Below are 19,774 nucleotides of genomic sequence, written 5' to 3'. Positions count from 1 at the left end.
TTTGTGAGGCATTGAAAAACCTCCCTGGTCTTTGTGGTTTAATCTGTGTCTGAAATTCACTGCATGACTAAGGGACCTTACAGATAATTGTATGTGTGGGGAACAGCGATGAGGTAGTCATTCACAAATCAAGTTAAACACTATTATTGCACACAGAGTCTATGCAACTTATTATGTGACTTGTTAAGCACATTTGTACTTCTGAATTTATTCAATCTTGCCATAACAAAGGGTTTGAATACTTTTTGACTCAAGACATTTCAGCTTTTCATTTGTAAAACTTTTGAAGAACATAATTCTACTTTGACATTACAGGGTAGTGTGTAGGCGAGTGACAAAAAATATAAATGAAATACATCTTAAATTCAGGCTGTAACACAATATTGTATTACATGCCTTATATATCACACAATGTATGGGCCTTGCACTTCAACGATTGACCCACAACTACTGTTTACTGGCTGCATCTATGTCATCTTGCTGCGTCTACCTGTAATGCAGGGTTTGATCTAAACGTCAGAAGCTATCAAGTGGAATGGTTACTTTCTATGTTATAGTGGAATGTTTTTTCTGCTGGTGCATCTTGAGGTATCTCCTTTCCGAGAACCTCTTCCCACACTGAGTACAGGCGAATGGCCTTTCTCCCGTGTGGACCTTCAGGTGCATCTTCAGCTGGTGCTTGCGGGAGAATCTCTTCTCACATTGGGGGCAGCTGTAGGATTTCTCCCCCGTGTGGACTCTCTGGTGCCTGTTCAGGCTGGACGATTGTGAAAAACTGGCCTGGCACAGGTGGCAGCCGAATGGTTTCTCCCCCGTGTGCACCCTCTGGTGGATCACCTGTTTGCAGAAACTGAAGGCTTTCCCACAGAACGAACATGGGAAGAGCTTCTCTTTGCCACCAGATCTACTGATAGCATCACTGCTACTGTCATTTATCAATGGGCTTGTGTAGCCATTTAGTGTTGAAGCACTGGCTTTGTCTGAGGTCTGGTTTAACATTAGGAGAGTGTGAGGAGGACGAAGGCCAGAGAGGGTCTGTGTTGTTGCAGATTCCATGTTCCAGTTGATAGATCCTATAGAAGGTATCCTGAAGGCAGCACCTGTTAGGAGGTCAACCTGAGGCGCCATCAGTCTCTCTGAATCACAACTATAGGAGCAGGACGGAGCATCATTTGCAGAGTCTGTTTCTGTTCTCTCCTGCCGCATATGGATACCTACCAGTCCCCGTGGACCAAATCTACACCTCGCACTGTTGTCAAGTTCGGTTGTTGTTTTGTGGTCGACTGTCTGTTTATGGTTGTGGTTAACAGTGTTGTTCCCCAGCCCAGAGTTGAGGATGCTGTCCCATCCACTGACCTCCACTATGTCGCTTCTGGTCCTGGCCTGCTCAGTGATATCATCCTCTGGGCTCTTGGCTGCACCAGTCTGGGTCTGGGAATCCAAAATTGTTGTCCAGTCTCCTCTGTTAGCCTCCAGCCAACCACCTGCAGGAAGAGGTTAGGAAATAGACTTTAAAAACATGGCAGAGAACTCTACATATGGAGGTTTTTTTGTGTCAATTTTTGTGTCAATTACCTGGTGAAGTTCATACATCATAAGTTCTATTGATTTAATTTCATGAATGAAGACATTATAGAAGAAAAGAAAATTGCCAGGTGCATCACAATTCCCAATGAAGATCTATTACTGTATGTAGGCAGGTAGCCTAGCGGTTAAGAGCTTTGGGCCAGTAAACAAAGGTTGCTGGTTCGAATACCCGAGCCATCAAGTTGAAAAATCTGTTGATGTGCCCTTGAGCAAGGTACTTAACCCTAATCGCTCTGGTTAAGAGTGTCTGCTAAATGACTAAAATGTAAATTGGCATGTCTCCCTTACCTTGCTCCCCAATCTTTAGTGCACTCAGCAGATCAATGCTCTCTGGTCTGTCCTCTATTGTCTCCTCTTTGACTAGCAGCAGATCAGGCTTCCCATCTTCCATGTCTACTGACTGTAAGAGATACAGAGTGAGAGGATGTTGGAACAAGAAATCTGATTATCAGAACCCTGCTATGGACCATCTTCTGATTGGGGGATTGAGGGATTGATTGAGAGATTGCTATGAGTATTATGCAAACATATTGGTTGATTTGATTACGTGACACTCTCCAATGATTTGATATTTCAAAGGCATGGTCTCACACTTAAAGGGCAACTCCACCACTTTTCAACCTCACTTTCATTATCTCCAGCACAATACCAGTGTCAACATATACTAAAAGTATGAAGACGCCTGCTCGTAGAACATCTCTTTCCAAAATCATGGGTATTAATATGGAGTTGGTCCCCCCTTTGCTGGGATAACAGCCTCCGCTCTTCTGGAAAGGCTTTCCACTAGCTGCTAGAACATTGCTGTGGGGACTTGCTTCCATTCAGCGACAAGGGCATTAGTGAGGTTAGGCACTAATGTTGGGCGATTAGGCCTGGCTCGCAGTCGGCGTTACAATTCATCCCAAAGGTGTTAGATGAGGTTAAGATCAGGGCTCTGTGCAGGCCTCTCAAGATCTTCCACGTCGATCCCGACAAACCACTTCTGTCTGGACCTCACTTTGTGCATGGGGGCATTGTCATGCTGAAACAAGAAAAGGCCTTCCCCAAACTGTTTTCACAAAGGTGGAAGCTTGAAGCTCTCAACCTGCTCCACTACAGCCCTGTCAATGAGAATGGGGGCATGCTTGCTCCTCCTTTTCCTGTAGTCCACAATCATCTCCTTTGTCTTGATCACGTTGGGGAGAGGTTGTTGTCTTTGCACCACACTGTCAGGTCTCTGACCTCCTCCCTATAGTCTGTCTCATCGTTGTTGGTGATCAGGCCTACCACTGTTGTGTCATCAGCAAACTTAATGATGGTGCTGGAGTCGTGCCTGGCCGTGCAGTCACAAGTGAACAGGGAGTACAGGAGGGGATAGAGCATGCACCCCTTAGGGGCCCCCGTGTTGAGGATCAGCGTGGCGGATGTGTTGTTATCTACCCTTACCACCTGGGTGTGGCCCGTCAGGAAGTCCAGGATCCAGTTGCTGAGGGAGGTGTTTAGTCCCAGGGTCTTTAGCTTAGTGATGAGTTGAGGGAACTATGGTGTTGAACGCTGAGCTGTAGTCAATAAATAAAGGACTGACTATGAAAAAAAATATTTTCTGGTCTGATGAAACCAAGATTGAACTCTTTGGCCTCAATGCCACACGTCACGTTTGGAGGAAACATTCTCACATGTGTTCCTTTTGTCCAGGTAGGAAAGGGCAGTGTGGAGTCTGTGGATCTGTTCGTGCTGTTTCTGGGATAATGGTGTTGATGTGAGCCATGACCAGCCTTTCAAAGCACTTCATGGCTACAGACGTGAGTGCTACGGGTCAGTAGTCATTTATGCAGGTTCTTAGTGTTCTTGGGCACAGGGACTATGGTGGTCTGCTTAAAACATGTTGGTATTACAGACTCAGACAGGGAGAGGTTGAAAATGTCAGTGAAGACACTTGCCAGTTGGTCAGCACATGCTCAGAGTACACGTCCTGGTAATCCGTCTGGCCCTGCGGTCTTGTGAATGTTGACCTGTTTAAAAGGTCTTACTCACATTGGCTGCGGAGAGCGTGATCACACAGTCGTCCAGAATAGCTGATGCTCTCATGCATGTTTCAGTGTTACTTGCCTCGAAGCGAGCATATTGAGCTTGTCTGGTAGGCTCGTGTCACTGGGCAGCTCTCGGCTGTGCTTCCCTTTGTAGTCTGTAATAGTTTGCAAGCCCTGCCACATCCGACGAGCAAGGGAGCCGGTGTAGTACGATTGGATCTTAGTCCTGTATTGACGCTTTGCCTGTTTGATGGTTCATCTGGGGGCATAGCGGGATTTCTTATAAGCCTCCGGGTTAGAGTCCCGCTCCTTGAAAGCGGCAGCTCTACCCTTTAGCTCAGTGCGACTGTTGCCTGTAATCCATGGCTTCTGGTTGGGGTATGTACGTGTGGGGACGACGTCCTTAATGCACTTATTGATAAAGCCAGTGACTTTTGTGGTGTACTACTCAATGCCATCGGTAGAATCCCGGAGCATATTCCAGTCTGTGCTAGAAAAACAGTCATGTAGTTTAGCATCTGCTTCATCTGACCACTTTTTTTATAGACAGTCACTAGTGCTTCCTGCTTGAATTTTTGCCTGTAAGCAGGAATCAGGAGGACAGAATTACGGTCATATTTGCCAAATGGAGGGCGATGGAGAGCTTCGTTCAGCCACGACTCTGTGAAACATCAGATATTACAGTTTTTAATGTCCCGTTGGTAGGATATACGTGCCTTCAGGTCGTCCCATTTATTTTCCAGCGATTGAAGCTAACAGGACAGAAGGCAAAGGCAGATTAGCCATTCGTCGCTTGATCCTCACAAGGCAACCTGATATTTTTCTGTGAAATCTCAGTTTCCTTCTCCAGGGAATGATGGGGATCTGGGACTGGCCGGGTGTCTGTGTCACTGTAGAGTTAAGATTTCCCTTCACTGAAACTACGGGGCCTAGCCCGAACCATGAAAAACAGTCCCAGACCATTATTCCTCCTCCACCAAACTTAACAGTTGGCATTACGCATTGGGACAGGTAGAGTTCTCCTGGCATCCACCAAACCTAGATTCATCCGTCAGACTGACAGATGGTGAAGCGTGATTTATCACTCCAGAGAACGCATTTCCACTGCTCCAGAGTCTAATGGCGGCAAGCTATACACCACTCCAGCCGACGCTCGGCATTGCGCATGGGGATCTGCTTGTGTGCAGCTGCTTGACCATGGAAACGGCACATTTCTAAAGTTTAGTAGAAAAAAATATTAAATAAAAACATTCTACCCGATGACATAAAAAAAGGTGATTTTCAAACACTAAAATTCACAGTGATGTGGGGAGCAAGAAAATACCTTCCCTTGGGCTAGAAACCTGTACAGGTTTTGAAAATGAATGGTTTTTAAACTTTCAAAACTACACAGAGATGTCACAGAGAAGCGTTTTTTTAGACCTTATCTTTTTAACCACAGATCACAGAAACAGTCTTGTTTTCGCATATGTAGACTGATTTAGTGCTGGAAATGTTGATTATGAGATTGAAAAGTGACAGAACGGACCTTTAAAATGACATGAACCAAGACCGTATCTAAAATAAGTCTCAGAGTAGGAGTACTGATATAGGATCTTTCCAATAACAGTGCATTCGGAAAGTATTCAAATCCCTTGACTTTTTCCACATTTCGCTACGTTACAGCCTTATTTTAAAACAAATAAAATATTTTTTCTCCCCTCAATCTACACACAATATCCCAACCTTTGAGAATGACAACCATCTCTGCAGCACTCCACCAATCAGGCCTTTATTATAGAGTGGCCACTCCTCAGTAAAAGGTACATGACAGCCTGCTTGGAGTTTGCCAAAAGGCACCTACAGTAAAGGACTGACCATGAAAAAAAAAAATTCTGGTCTGATGAAACCAAGATTGATCTCTTTGGCCTGAATGCCACGCATCACGTTTGGAGGAAACCTGGCACCATCTCAACAGCGAAGCATGGTGTTGGCAGCATCATGCTGTGGGTATGTTTTTCAGAGGCAGGGACTGGGAGACTAGTCAGGATCGAGGGAAAGATGAACGTCGCAAAGTACAGAGAGATTCTTGATGAAACCCTGCTCCAGAGCGCTCAGGACCTCAGACTGGAGCGAAGGTTCACCTTCCAACAGGACAACGACCCTTTCAGGAGACATGAAAACAGCCGTGCAGCGACACACTCCATCCAACCTGGCAAAGCTTGAGAGAATCTTCAGAGAAGAATGGGAGAAACTCCCCAAATACAGGTGTGCCAAGCTTGTAGCATCATACCCAAGAAGACTCGAGGCTGTAATCGCTGCCAAAGGTGCTTCATGTACTGAGTAAATGGTTTGAATACTTATGTAAATGTGATATTCCAGCTCTGAATTTTTAATACATTTTCAAAAATTTCTAAAAGCCTGATTTGATTTGTCATTATGGGGTATTGTCTGTAGATTGATTTGTAGAAACACCTCAAGGACGATCAATGGAAACATGATGCACCTGAGCTCAATTTCGAATCTCATAGCAAAGGATCTGAATACTTACATAAATAAGGTATTATTAGTATTTTTTTGCATTTTTAATTTGCAAACATTTCTAAAAACCTGTTTTCACTTTGTCATTATGGGGTATTATGTGCCGATTGATGAGGAAGAAAATATTGTATCAATTTGAGCTACATAGGCAGCAGAGTGGGCAGCAGCTAAGTAAAAGAAAATCTAGCACATGCACAGAAATCTCTATCAATAGCCACGGCAAGTTGGGTTCCAGAAAATCGGGAATAGTGTATATTTTTGTTTTTGTAATTTTACCCCCTTTTACGTAATATCCAATTAGTAGTTACGATCTTGTCTCATCGCTGCAACTCCCCAACGGGCTCGGGAGAGGTGAAGGTCGAGTCATGCTTCCTCGAACCCCAGGCTGTAGTGATGCCTCAACACTGTAATGCAATGCCTTAGACAGCTGTTCCACTCTGGAGGCCCCATAACAAGCTTTTAAAATGTAATATTGGTGGACAATTTCAACTTAAAATATTTTTTAAAAGGCACTCATTTTGTGGAACAACCCAGTTCACAGTGGGCTCACCTCAGTGAGATTGTGTGTGGTCCTGTACAACTCAGCTGGTTCTTCTTTGGGTTCAGGAGGAGTTGTCTGGTTGTCCTCCATGACCATGGTCTCCTCAGGGTTCCCCAGGCCCTCCTCCTTCACCAGCAGCACATCTGGACCCTCCTCCTTGAAGAGAGGCGATACAGATTACACTCCTTCAGGTACATACACACACAGATAATAAAACACACTTCCAGCATGGAGTTATCCATCCCCACTATTTTTGAGTCCTATACTGTAGTTGCAGAATGACTTCATTGTTTTTAAACCCATCATGGTGGACATAAATATGTTGTGGGTAAATATAAGTGAGATATGATAAGTCATCATCAGACAAACCTGACTATTTTAACATGTACAGTAGGTGTTTGTTAGTGTCTGGGTATGTGTAGGTATTAGGACTGTGAAACGATATCAATAATCAAGTTAATGGCATTAATAAATCGAATTAGTCAACATTTTTAAATGTGCTCAAATTTGTCCCCAAAGAAAGACTTTTCCATTTAAAAAGTAGTGCATTGAGGTACAGGCATACGATGCTTTGATCGTAAGGGAAGGAAACACAAACTGATCTACATCAGAATCTTTTAATAGCATTTTCACCATAAACAACACAAAAGTCACTAACATAGCTACAGCTTGTAATGTTCCCAATGTTTATGTAGGCCTACTCCCTCTTATCAATGTTCTTGAAGTGTAACACTTGTACACAGTACAGACACACTCTCTCTTTCTCTTACACACACCATTTTAAGTACTGTTAAAGCATTCTAGGTAAAAATAACTTGTCTCTTTGGATACAAAGAACAAAGAGCTTTTAAACTGATGAAAGCATTATAACCATCTGTACTGTTCAGATACCTTTACTCACATAGTCCTATGCAGTCTCCCTCCCACTCTCACACTATTGACTATGATATTGTTGACTACTTTGTTGGGAAAGAGAAAGAACGGCATTTCGCTGGACTAGTGCACATGACAATAAAAATGTGAAACACCCAACCTCTCTCTCACACATACACACAATCATACACACCCCACTCTTGCATATGCAGCCTAACTTTGATATTTTTGAGGAGCCTATTCCTTTTCAGTTCTTCCTGTGCCATCCAAATGTGCATAGCCTAGTCAGTGGTCAAGTTATCAGGTTGCTCGGTAACATGACTAGCTAGCTAACCAATGGTGTTTGTTGTCAAATCAAAAACAGCAGCTTGTGAGTAGTTTAAAACGAATCCTCGTCTGAAAGAAAAAACATAGCTCCAGTACTATTGGGTATAACTCTCATGATTTTGGCTAGAGGCACACAGTCTTCAGCTATGCAAACGTGCAAGCGTTGACTGTAGCTGTGTTCCCTGTTGTGTTCTGCATTTAAAAGCACCGGTGCGGAAACACAAAAAAGGTTCCATGTGGTGAAGATATGGAAAAGCAATTAACGGCATTCAAAAAATGTACAGAAATAAACATGTCACATGTTAAACGATGGCCCTAGTAGAAATATTTAGTAGGTGTATATTGGTTATAAAGCACTGTTGTGTGTATGCAGAATAGGTTGAGATCATATGTGATGAATATTAAAGAGAATCTCAATAAAAGTCCCATTTCGTGTTTATTAAACATAAACACGTTTTAAATACACCATATGAAAACCACATATACACATGTCCCAACTAAATATCAGCATTAACTTGTTGAACTGCATTTATTTTCTAATTAAAAGTGTCTTGGGAAAATATTCAGTAGGTGAATGGAAGTAATCCAGGCATTTGTAAACATATATCCTACACAGTACAAACATAATATGTAACAGACTTTAGGCTTATATATCACAATATCTGGATGCAATATTCTACCCAGGAATATTCAACACTGAAGTCTGTTACTCGTTATTCCAAATGCACCTATGGATCTTTTCTGGTGATAACAATGACAATGTATAAATTTGTCTTTAATGCAGGGTTTGATCTAAACGTCAGAAGCTATGACATGAAATGGTTTCTTTCGATGTTATAGATTGGAATGATTTTTCTGCTGGTGTATTCTGAGGTAGCTCCTCTCTGAGAACCTCTTCCCGCAGTGCATACAGGCAAACAGCATTTCTCCTGTGTGGATCTTCAGGTGCATCTTCAGCTGGTGCTGACGAGAGAACCTCTTCTCACACTGGGGGCAGCTGTAGGGTTTCTCCCCTGTGTGGACGCTCTGATGCCTCTTCAGGTCACCAGCCTCGGCGAAGCGCATGTGACACTGTGTACAGCTGAAGGGTTTCACCCCTGTGTGGACCCTCTGGTGCCTCTTCAGGTTGCCAGCCTGGGCGAAGCGCATGTGACACTGTGTACAGCTGTAGGGTTTCACTCCGGTGTGGATCCTCTGGTGGATCTCCACATTATGGGGGCAGCTGAAGCCTTTTTTACAGAACATGCAGAGGAACCGTTTCTCTTTACTATTGCATGATGTTGAGTCCCCTCTCTGAGCCTGGGCTTTAGTCCTGTCATTTGAGTTCAATACCTGATCAAAATGGACGCGGCCGTGTGAATCAGAAGACTCCACCGACGTGGAAACTGGGTCGCAATCTCTGAGCGCACGTAAAGGGGAGTGGGTCACAACATTTCGATTTGTCTCCAAGCTTTCCCTGTAATCTAAGAAGTCACTGGTGTTGTCCAGCGAGAGTCCTTCTCTTAAGTGAGTCTCATCTGCATTCCATGTCTGAGGAGAGTTGCGTTCAACTTTCACATTAACCTCATCTACGACAAGACCTTCCCCTTTCTTATCTAGGTACCTTTCAGAGTATACACTACTACTGTACTGGTTCCAGTTCCCTCTCATTGGATTAGTTGGTGTATCTAAGCCCACAGGCATGTCACCAGATATCATCTGTGTCTCTGTAGTGTACGAACAGGACGGATCATTGTGAGTCTGTAATGCATCACCTGAGTCCCGATTGGATAAAACTGTCCTCGGGTTAGCGTAAAGTAAATACTCTGAGTGGGGAGCAGGAGGACAGCCCAGTCGCCCCAGCCTCGTTAAAGTCTCGGTGTCTGTCTCTGACTTGAGTGCGGCGTTTGGTGTTCCACTGACCTCCGTGATGCTGTGTCGGGTCCTGGGCTGTGCTGGGGCAGTGGTGGGGTCATCCGTAGCTACAGGGGGCGCTCCAGCCGCTCCAGTCTGGATGTCTGTGCTGTGTCGTGGGTCCTCCTCTCCTTCAGACTGCTCCAGCTTGACCACAGGACCTGCAGCCTCTGCAGACTGAGAGAGAGGAGGTTATTGGATAACAATGTCATAGGGAAGTCTCACAAGCTTCCCTATAGCAGATAAATGAGGATGTACATGTAAGCAAATGAATAGCTGAGGGGAGCCTTTCTGAAATAAATTGGCAACATTTGATGTACTGTAATTTTGATGTAATACTATTACACTAACCTCTATCATGATAATGTGCTGGGTTGAGGTTCCACTCCCCTCATCATCAGTGATTGGTTGGTCATCTCTCCATGTATTGTGTCCCACTGGCTTAACAAAGCTTCTGTAGCCTCCAGTGCGATGTCCTTCACCTAAGAGAGTGATTGGGCGAAAATAGGTGGATAGGTTAGGTACTGTCAATGCTCAACTGTATATTGTACACCAAAGTAACATCTCATAACTTCTTGAAATACTATTTATTGATCGGTGTATTATGTTCCATGTGTTACATTGTTTTCATTGAGTAAATAACAGGAAATGCAGTAAATTAATAATCTGGTTAGAATGAGTGTTTTTGCGCAAAAATAGCTAAGTAATCAGGGAAATTATTGCATACTATCCAAAAACTGACCAAGACTAAATTCTGGGTAACACATCTGAACAGATGTCCAGAGGGGAACGGTGCGACAGGCCGCGCATCCTCGGCCTTCTGCAAAATGTACCTCTTGCCATTCCTCTGTATCGGTCAAGGATCTTGACACTACTGGGACGACTGGCGAGGACGCGTTCTGGCATTGTCCTCTCTGCGCGCTCCCGTGCCACCTTTTGTTCCAGTAGTTTCCTCCGTAATGCCCTGTTTTCTTTCTGGCTTTGGGTTATTTCCAAACGAAACACTGCATAGTCGTCGTCTACGAGTTTACAGATTTCTGCAACGGCTGCATTCGCTAGCACCTCCATGATGGAGGCTATTTGAGTGTGAAACACCATACAGTTAGCCATTGTTTGCGAACGTTAGTAGCTAGCGTTACCAATATACCTTCTATCAACTAAGTCGTCTCCAACACGAATTATACTCTATATGGGGTGAGAATGTGATGCTGTGCAGTTATGACTACTCATACTTTGAAATCCAGGGTGTTAATTAACGTCTAAGAAATTGTTCATGGTCATTGTGGTTCACTTCCGTTTACTTCTTCTTCTTAGGTGGGGTTTAACTGCGGTTGTCATCCAATATTGACGATGCATTACCGCCACCAACTGTACAGGGGTGAAAAAAGGAAACTGCATACGGTGAGTGGGAGATACTTTTTGATATTATCTCTCTCTCCTTCAGTTCTTCAAACCACTCTGCCACATCCACAATAATGGGCATCCACCATAATCCACAATAATGCCCATCTTCCTTGACTTTCCCTCCACATTAGCTGTGCCATCACAAAGTCCACCTTCTTTACATACAGCATATCTGGATCCTGCTGGTGGGAGGCCAACTCTGCATTCTACTTTTTCTACCCTTTCTACCGCCTCCGCATAGGAGACAGACTGAATTTCCTGATTTTGTCTCTCCATCTCTTTCACCCTATATGGGCATTCCAAGGATGTCGCCTCATGTTCTCCACCACAGTTACAATACTTTATTCCTCTGTAATTCTCTTCTGCTATACAGTCTCCATCAAAGTGGTTTCCCCCACACGTCCCACATCTCGGCTCGTTCCGTCTGCAGACACTTTCTGCATGTCCAAACATTTTACATCTGTTACACTGCAAAGGCCTGGATATAAAGGCTCTGAAAGGATAATACACATATCCCAGCTGAACTCGGGTTGGGAGGGACTCCACATTTTTTTTAAACACAAGGAGAGACGAACTCTTCTCCTTCTTGCCATGAACCACACCATTCATCCAGCATACATCAACCACTCCAGGACTTTACTTTAGCATATTAATATCAAATTATTATGCAACTCCAGAAATGACTCCTTTAATAAGTGCCCTGCTCTGATTTGACTTTACCCAAAGCTTTCTCCACCACTTTGGATATCTTCAATGGGTTTACCGACTTGGGGGTACATAGTTCCAGAAAACATACTTCTACCAAGATACGATGGGGAATTATCAACCCTAGCCTTTTCCTTTCCCACATTAATTTAGCTTATTTTTCCATTTGTTTGGACAAATGTCCATTCTTAATTTCCACTGCAAATTGATTCAAGCACCACCATAGCAATAAACGCAAGAAACCCTACCTTATTAAACTCATTCTCTCTGGATCCCTCTCTTCAGGCCTACTCACTGGGGGGCTCCCAGTCGAATCCCTCACCCTTGGGCTAACCGCTACTCTTGACACTGCCTTAGCATAGGACACTTTCTTCCCCACTCAAACTCTGGAAATCTCAACCTGTCTCTCTCTCACAGGGCACTTCGGATCCCCAGCTGCATGGGCGCCCACACACAGTGCTTTCTCTATCCCAACTTTACACTCACTTTGACTATCCATTTGAGAAAAAAGTATATTTTTATATATTACAAGTATACTGAAGTATACTTAAATATGCTACAAATTCACATAATATACTACAAATATGAGATGTACTTTTTTAGTATATCTAGTACTATCTTTACTATCATTACACTTAACACACATTTTAAAAGCAATGTTTTTCTAAGTATACTACCGTAGTGGAGCAGGTTGAGAGCTTCAAGTTCCTTGGCGTCCACATCACCAGCAAACTAACATGGTCAACGCACACCAAGATAGTCGTGAAGAGGGCACAACAAAACTTATTCCCCCTCAGGAGACTGAAAAGTTTTGGCAAGGGTCCTCAGATCCTCAAAAGGTTTTACAGCTGCACCATCGAGAGCATCCTGACGGGTTGCATCACTGCCTGTTATGGCAACTGCTCGGCCTCCGAAAGCAAGGCAGAGGGTAGCGAGTACGGCCCAGTACATCACCAAGGCTAAGCTTCCTGACATCCAGGACCTCTATACCAGGCGGTGTCAGAGGAGTTTAATAACTCTATCTACATGTACATATTACCTCAACACCGGTGCCCCGCACATTGACTCTGTACCAGTTCCCCCTGTATATTGCCCCGCTATTGATATTTACTACTAATTATTTGTTATTCTTATCGCTTACTTTTGGGGGGGTATTTTCTTAAAACTGAATGGTTGGTTAATGGCTTGTAAGTAAGCATTTCACACTGTAAGGTCTACGCCTGTTGCATTCGGCATTTGATTTGAAAGAGCAGGTGTTCCTAATGTTTTGTATACTCAGTGTATATGGATCTTTCTAAAAACAAGGGTACCAAGTCATTAATAAACTTTTGCATTTTTTCCCCATGTGAATACATTATGATATAAAAGGGGGAATATAGATACATTCAATTGAATTCATGAGTTGAACCAAACTTATGTTTAAACCCTTTTTCATGCTTGGGAGTCTTCACAGTTGGCAAAAATCATGTGACATAAAACACAACCTTTCTTTCCTTACATTTATGATACAGTTGTTTGTTGTTATATCATATACTAAGGATTTACTAATTGAATTACACATTGACATTGATTCTGTGAAATTCGTGGATATTGTTGTCAGACTTTTTTAAAATGGAGATCTTGGATTGTGTACTGTAACCTCATAACATTTCGTATCTCTCTCTATGTTATGGTATGGAAAATGTTTTCATGGGCAACAGTTTTCATGTGATTGCAAAATCCAATGCTTTAAACAGAAAGAGTAACTTTACTATGATTTCTAAAACTAAAATTGATACTGAAATGAATGGGGTTCTTTAATATAATTACATATAATAGTTGTTTGAAGTGTGTTTGGTGTCTAGCTGTTTATCTAATAAACTAAGAATATACCTAAGTACCAAAAAATCACAGACATACTTCTATATAGTTAAATATATTGATATATTCAACAAGAATAAAATCCTGCTTGTGTACATTTCTCACATTTTGGGATCTCCCTCCTACATACTGCACCAAATCATTGGCACCTACAGCACAGTAGGGTTTCAGAACATAGGCTCTCAGAGAATAGCAAATATCACCTAACCTTACCAGGTAGAAACTCTGTGCCAAAGCTCTGTCTCGCCATTGCCACCGGGTCTACATCTCACCAAACGGCATGCATCAGAAACACCAGGAAATATTACACTCAACGCTACCCCATTGATCACTCCTTTGAGTGGCGAGCTGCACGACACAGGTCAATCTCCGAGGCACGTGACGCGGAGCGCCCACTACGTTTGGGCAGAGGATGCAACTGTTATCAGTTTGTCATTCACCCAGCTTGAAACAACATATGGACATTTCCATCTAAAAGGATCCATGAGCACCAACATGTGAAGTTCATAGGAGCATGTCAAATTGGGTGTCAAATGAAAGAGTCTCTCTATATACATTGCTCAAAAAAATAAAGGGAACACTAAAATAACACATCCTAGATCTGAATGAATGAAATATTCTTATTAAATACTTTTTTCTTTGTGTGTGCTGAATGTGCTGATAACAAAATCACACAAAAATTATCAATGAAAATCAAATTTAGCAACCCATGGAGGTCTGGATTTGGAGTCACACTCAAAATTAAAGTGGAAAACCACACTACAGGCTGATCCAACTTTGATGTAATGTCCTTAAAATAAGTAAAAATTAGGCTCAGTAGTGTGTGTGGCCTCCACGTGCTTGTATGACCTCCCTACAACGCCTGGGCATACTCCTAATGAGGTGGTGGATAGTCTCCTGAGGGATCTCCTCCCAGACCTGGACTAAAGCATCCGCCAACTCCTGGACAGTCTGTGGTGCAACGTGGCGTTGGTGGATGGAGCGAGACATGATGTCCCAGATGTGCTCAATTGGATTCAGGTCTGGGGAACGGGTGGGCCAGTCCATAGCATCAATGCCTTCCTCTTGCAGGAACTGCTGACACACTCCAGCCACATGAGGTCTAGCATTGTCTTGCATTAGGAGGAACCCAGGGCCAACCGCACCAGCATATGGTCTCACAAGGGGTCTGAGGATCTCATCTCGGTACCTAATGGCAGTCAGGCTACCTCTGGCGAGCACATGGAGGGCTGTGTGGCCCCCCCAAAGAAATGCCACCCCACACCATGACTGACCCACCGGCAAACCGGTCATGCTGGAGGATGTTGCAGACAGCAGAACGTTCTCCACGGTGTATCCAGACTCTGTCACATGTGCTCAGTGTGAACCTGCTTTCATCTGTGAAGAGCACCTGGCGCCAGTGGCGAATTTGCCAATCTTGGTGTTCTCTGGCAAATGCCAAACGTTCTGCACGGTGTTGGGCTGTAAGCAAACCCCCACCTGTGGACGTCGGGCCCTCATACCACCCCCATGGAGTCTGTTTCTGACCATTTGAGCAGACACATGCACATCTGTGGCCTGCTGGAGGTCATTTTGCAGGGCTCTGGCAGTGCTCCTCCTGCTCCTCCTTGCACAAAGGCGGAGGTAGCGGTCCTGCTGCTGGGTTGTTGCCCTCCTATGGCCTCCTCCACGTCTCCTGATATACTGGCCTGTCTCCTGGTAGCGCCTCCATGCTCTGGACACTACGCTGACAGACACAGCAAACCTTCTTGCCACAGCTCGCATTGATGTGCCATCCTGGATGAGCTGCACTACCTGAGCCACTTGTGTGGGTTGTAGACTCCGTCTCATGCTACCACTAGAGTGAAAGCACCGCCAGCATTCAGAAGTGACCAAAACATCAGCCAGGAAGCATAGGAACTGAAAATTGGTCTGTGGTCACCACCTGCAGAACCAGTCCTCTATTGGGGGTGTCTTGCTATAATTTCCACCTGTTGTCTAATCCATTTGCACAACAGCATGTGAAATTTATTGTCAATCAGTGTTACTTCCTAAGTGGACAGTTTGATTTCACAGGAGTGTGATTGACTTGGAGTTACATTGTGTTGTTTAAGTGTTTCTCTTTATTTTTTTGAGCAGTGTATATATATTTGTTTATATTAAGGCATATATACATTTTAAAACCATTTTTCATCCTATAAATGTGAAATAAGTGAAGCCTTTGATTTCTGGTCAATCAAATGAAAAGGGGTCTGAGACAACAGCTTCCGGAAACAGTCTTAAAAGCTCTTAGAAATACATCCAAACACAATCATGTTGAAGTAGAGACCCCTGCCAACTAATATCAACACTTATATTTACACAGAACAAAAATATAAATGCAATATGCAACAATTTCAGAGATATTACTGAGTTACAGTTCATATAAGGAAATCAGTCAATTTAAATAAATGAATTAGGCCCTAATCTATGGATTTCACATGAATGGGAATACTGTTGGTCACAGACACCTTAAAAAAAGGTAGGGGCATGGATCAGAAAACCAGTCAGTATCCAGTGTAACCACAATTTGCCCCATGCAGTGCGACACATCTCCTTCACATAGAGTTGATCAGGCTGTTGATTGTGGCCTGTGGAATGTTGTCCCACTCCTCTTCAATGGCTGTGGGAAGTTGCTGGATATCGCCGAGAACTGGGACACGCTGTCGTACACGTCGATCCAGAGCATACCAAACGTGATCAATGGATGACATGTTTGGTGAGTATACAGGCCATGGAAGAACTGGGACATTTTCAGCTTCAAGGAATTGTGTACAGATCCTTGCAACATGGGGAATTGTGTACAGATCCTTGAAACATGAGGTGATGGCGGCGGATGAATAGCACGACAATGGGCCTCAGAATCTCGTCACGGCATCTCTGTGAATGTAAAATTCTATCCATAACCCCACCGCCACCATGGGCCACTCTGTTCACAATGTTGACATCAACAACCTGCTCGCCCACACGATGCCATACACGCTATCTGCCTGGTACAGTTGAAAGCGGAATTCATCCGTAAAGAGCTCAATTCTCCAGCGTGCCAGTGACCATCGGAGGTGAGCATTTTCGCACTATAGTTGGTTACGACGCCGAATTGCAGTCTGGTCAAGACCCTGGTGAGGATGACGAGCATGCAGATGAGCTTTCCAGGGATGGGTTCTAAAAGTTTGTGCAGAAATTCTTCAGTTTTGCAAACCCATAGTTTAATTATCTGTCCAGGTGGCTGATCTCAGATGATCCCGCAGGAAGCCGGATGTGGAGGTCGTGGCTACACGTGGTCTGCGATTGTGAGGCCGGCTGGACGTACTGCCAAATTCTCTAAAACGACATTGGAGGTGGCTTATGGTAGAGAAATGAACATTCAATTATCTGGCAACAGCTCTGGTGGACATTCCTGCAGTCTGCATGCCAATTACATGCTCCCTTAAAACTTGAGAGATCTGTGGCGTTGTGTTGTTGTCATGTGTGCTCCCTCTCCGGCCTCTAGGTCATCAGGCTGCTCGTTATGGCGCACACCCATCACCATCGTTACGCGCACTTGCGTGTCGTCAGACTCACCTGGACTCCATCACTTCTCTGATTACCTTCCCTATATATGTCAATCCCTTTGGTTCCTTCCCCAGGCGTCATTGTTTCTGTTCCAGTGGCATGTCTGTGCGTTGTTTGTGTCTCTTGTTTTGTTCATTTGTTTATTACATTATGCTCTCCCTGAACTTGCTTCCCGACTCTCAGCGCACACGTTACAGAATGACGCCTCATCAAAGGGAAGCATTGTTTTTTGAGTGTTTTTATTTAAATTTTTAAAAATAGTTTCGGTGGGAATGATGTCGGGTCCGGGAGCCGCTACAGGCGGCTCTCATGCCTCAGCCAGATCGCCAGGCTCCCCTGCCTCAGCCGCTCTGTCAGGTTCCCAAGCATCAGCAGGGGTGACCGGTCCGCTCCTGATCCCCGGGATCGTCCCTTTGGTTGGAATCCTGCGGCTGGAGCCGAATGCGCCGGGGAGGGGACACCATCACGTATGCTCTCTCCGGTGCTCTAGGTAGCCATGCTCCCGCGTCTCAGCGGGATTGACAGGTTTCCCGCGCCTCAGCAGAGGTGACCGGTCCGCTCCTGATCCCCGGGATTGTCATTTTAGTCGGTGTCCTGCGGCCGGAGCCACACATGTCGGGGAGGGGGTATTGTCACGTGTGCTCCCTCTCCGGCCTCTAGGTCACCAGGCTGCTCGTTATGGTGCACACCTGTCACCATAATTGCTTGTCGTCAGACTCACCTGGACTCCATCACTTCCCTGATTACCTTCCCTATATATGTCAATCCCTTTGGTTCCTTGCCCAGGCATCATTGTTTCTGTTCCAGTGTCATGTCTGTGCGTTGTTTGTGTCTCTTGTTTTGTTCATTTGTTTATTAAATTATGCACTCCCTGAACTTGCTTCCCGACTTCCAGCCCACACACGCTACAGTTGTGTGAAAAAAAATCCACATTTTAGGGTGGCCTTTTATTGTCCCCAGCACAGGGTGCACCTGTGTAATGATCATGGTGTTTAATCAGCCACACCTGTCAAGTGGGTGGATTATCTTGACAAAGGATAAATGCTATGATTTAAACAAATGTGTGCAGCATTTTTAAGAGAAATAAGCTTTTTATGCACATGGAACATTTCTGGGATATTTTATTTCAGCTCATGAAATGAACCCAGTATCATAGATTATTGTGAAATAGACACATTGCTTATGCAACATTAACCAATTAAAAACAGTACTGTAGCAATGAGGTTTGTGCAGTAAGCTATAAGCCCAATACATTATAACCGCATATTGACTTTGCTTGAATTGCCCTGCCAATGCATTGTTGTTCGGGCCATTTTTTAAAATTACTTTCTCACTTTTTTGTCCCATTACGGTCCGCTAAAATGGGGGGACTATGTACAAAAATTGTAAACCATTTCTAAACGGTTCACCCAATATGGATTAAAATACCCTCCGTTTAAAACTGACAGTCTGTACTTTAAACTTTAACCTCAAAGTCATTGTATCATTTACAATCAAAAGTGCTAGAGCAGTGGCTCCCAAACTTTTTATAGTCCCATACCTCTTCAAACATTCAACCTCCAGCTGCATACCCCTTCTATAGCACCAGGGTCAGGTCAATGCATTGTTGTTCGGGCCATTTTTTAAAATTATATTTCAAAATTTGAGGTGGGCTATATGATCACACCGATAATATATCCGTTGTTGTATTACTTGTGAAGCATAGCTGAGTGAGCATACATTTAAATAATTGTATTTTACTGGGCTGACATCCCCTTCCTCCACTGACCAAAAAAAGCTGATGGCAAATTTTGAGTCGCACTGCATTATTTGTGCCTCATGCACAAATTCATGTTGTTACTCCGATAAACAGAAAAAGTTAAATATTTCTAAATTAAAAAAGACCCAAACCACTAATAATAACAATGCAGGCCCATTGAAACACTTTCCTACTTTCATTACTGCTGCAGTGCTTGATGAGTGTCTTTAATTCCTTCGACCTCTTGAGAACCAAACCACCGATCAAACAGTCATGCTTGTTCCCAGCCTTTCTAGGGAGATTTTCCTAGCCACCATGCTTCTACATCTGCATTGCTTGCTGTTTGGGGGTTTAGGCTGGGTTTCTGTACAGCACTTTGTGACATCGCTGATGTAAAAAGGGCTTTATAAATCAATTTGATTGACTGGTTGATTGCGAATTCAACATGGCTTTGTGATTCTGTATTTTGTCATTTACAGAACTGTTGTCGTGCCTCAGAAATCAACTCATAAGCCTGAAGGATACCATCATTAACAGTGTCCTAATCTGAGCTCTGGTGAAGAGATAAAGCGGCTTTCCCACAAGAACACTTTGGAGGAGCAGTGACCAAAGAGATGGCCAAAAGTATGTGGACACCTGCTCGTTGCAACTTCTCATTCCAAAATCATGGGCATTAATAAGGATTTGGTTCCCCTTTTGCTGCTGTAACAGCCTCCACTCTTCTGTGAAGGCTTTCCACTAGATGTG

General features: G+C 43.9%; 1 protein-coding gene across 1 annotated transcript; it reads right to left on the bottom strand.

The window, feature by feature from the left end:
* Nucleotides 1–263: 263 nt before the first annotated feature.
* On the bottom strand, nt 264–11,040 carry LOC124001637 (Wilms tumor protein homolog). Its single transcript, XM_046308611.1, has 6 exons — nt 10,584–11,040; nt 10,102–10,232; nt 9,760–9,927; nt 6,667–6,813; nt 1,876–1,987; nt 264–1,484 (listed from the first exon to the last, which is right to left on the bottom strand). The coding sequence occupies exons 1-6, from the start codon at nt 10,858–10,860 to the stop codon at nt 547–549; spliced, it is 1,773 nt and encodes a 590-aa protein (XP_046164567.1). The 5' UTR covers nt 10,861–11,040; the 3' UTR covers nt 264–546.
* Between the last annotated feature and the right edge of the window lie 8,734 nt (nt 11,041–19,774).

This window comes from Oncorhynchus gorbuscha, linkage group LG17 (assembly GCF_021184085.1).
Source record: "Oncorhynchus gorbuscha isolate QuinsamMale2020 ecotype Even-year linkage group LG17, OgorEven_v1.0, whole genome shotgun sequence".
Classification (NCBI taxonomy): Eukaryota; Metazoa; Chordata; class Actinopteri; order Salmoniformes; family Salmonidae; genus Oncorhynchus; species Oncorhynchus gorbuscha.
The sequence above is the reverse complement of the archived record's forward strand: the minus strand, read 5'-3'. Positions and strand labels throughout refer to the sequence as shown.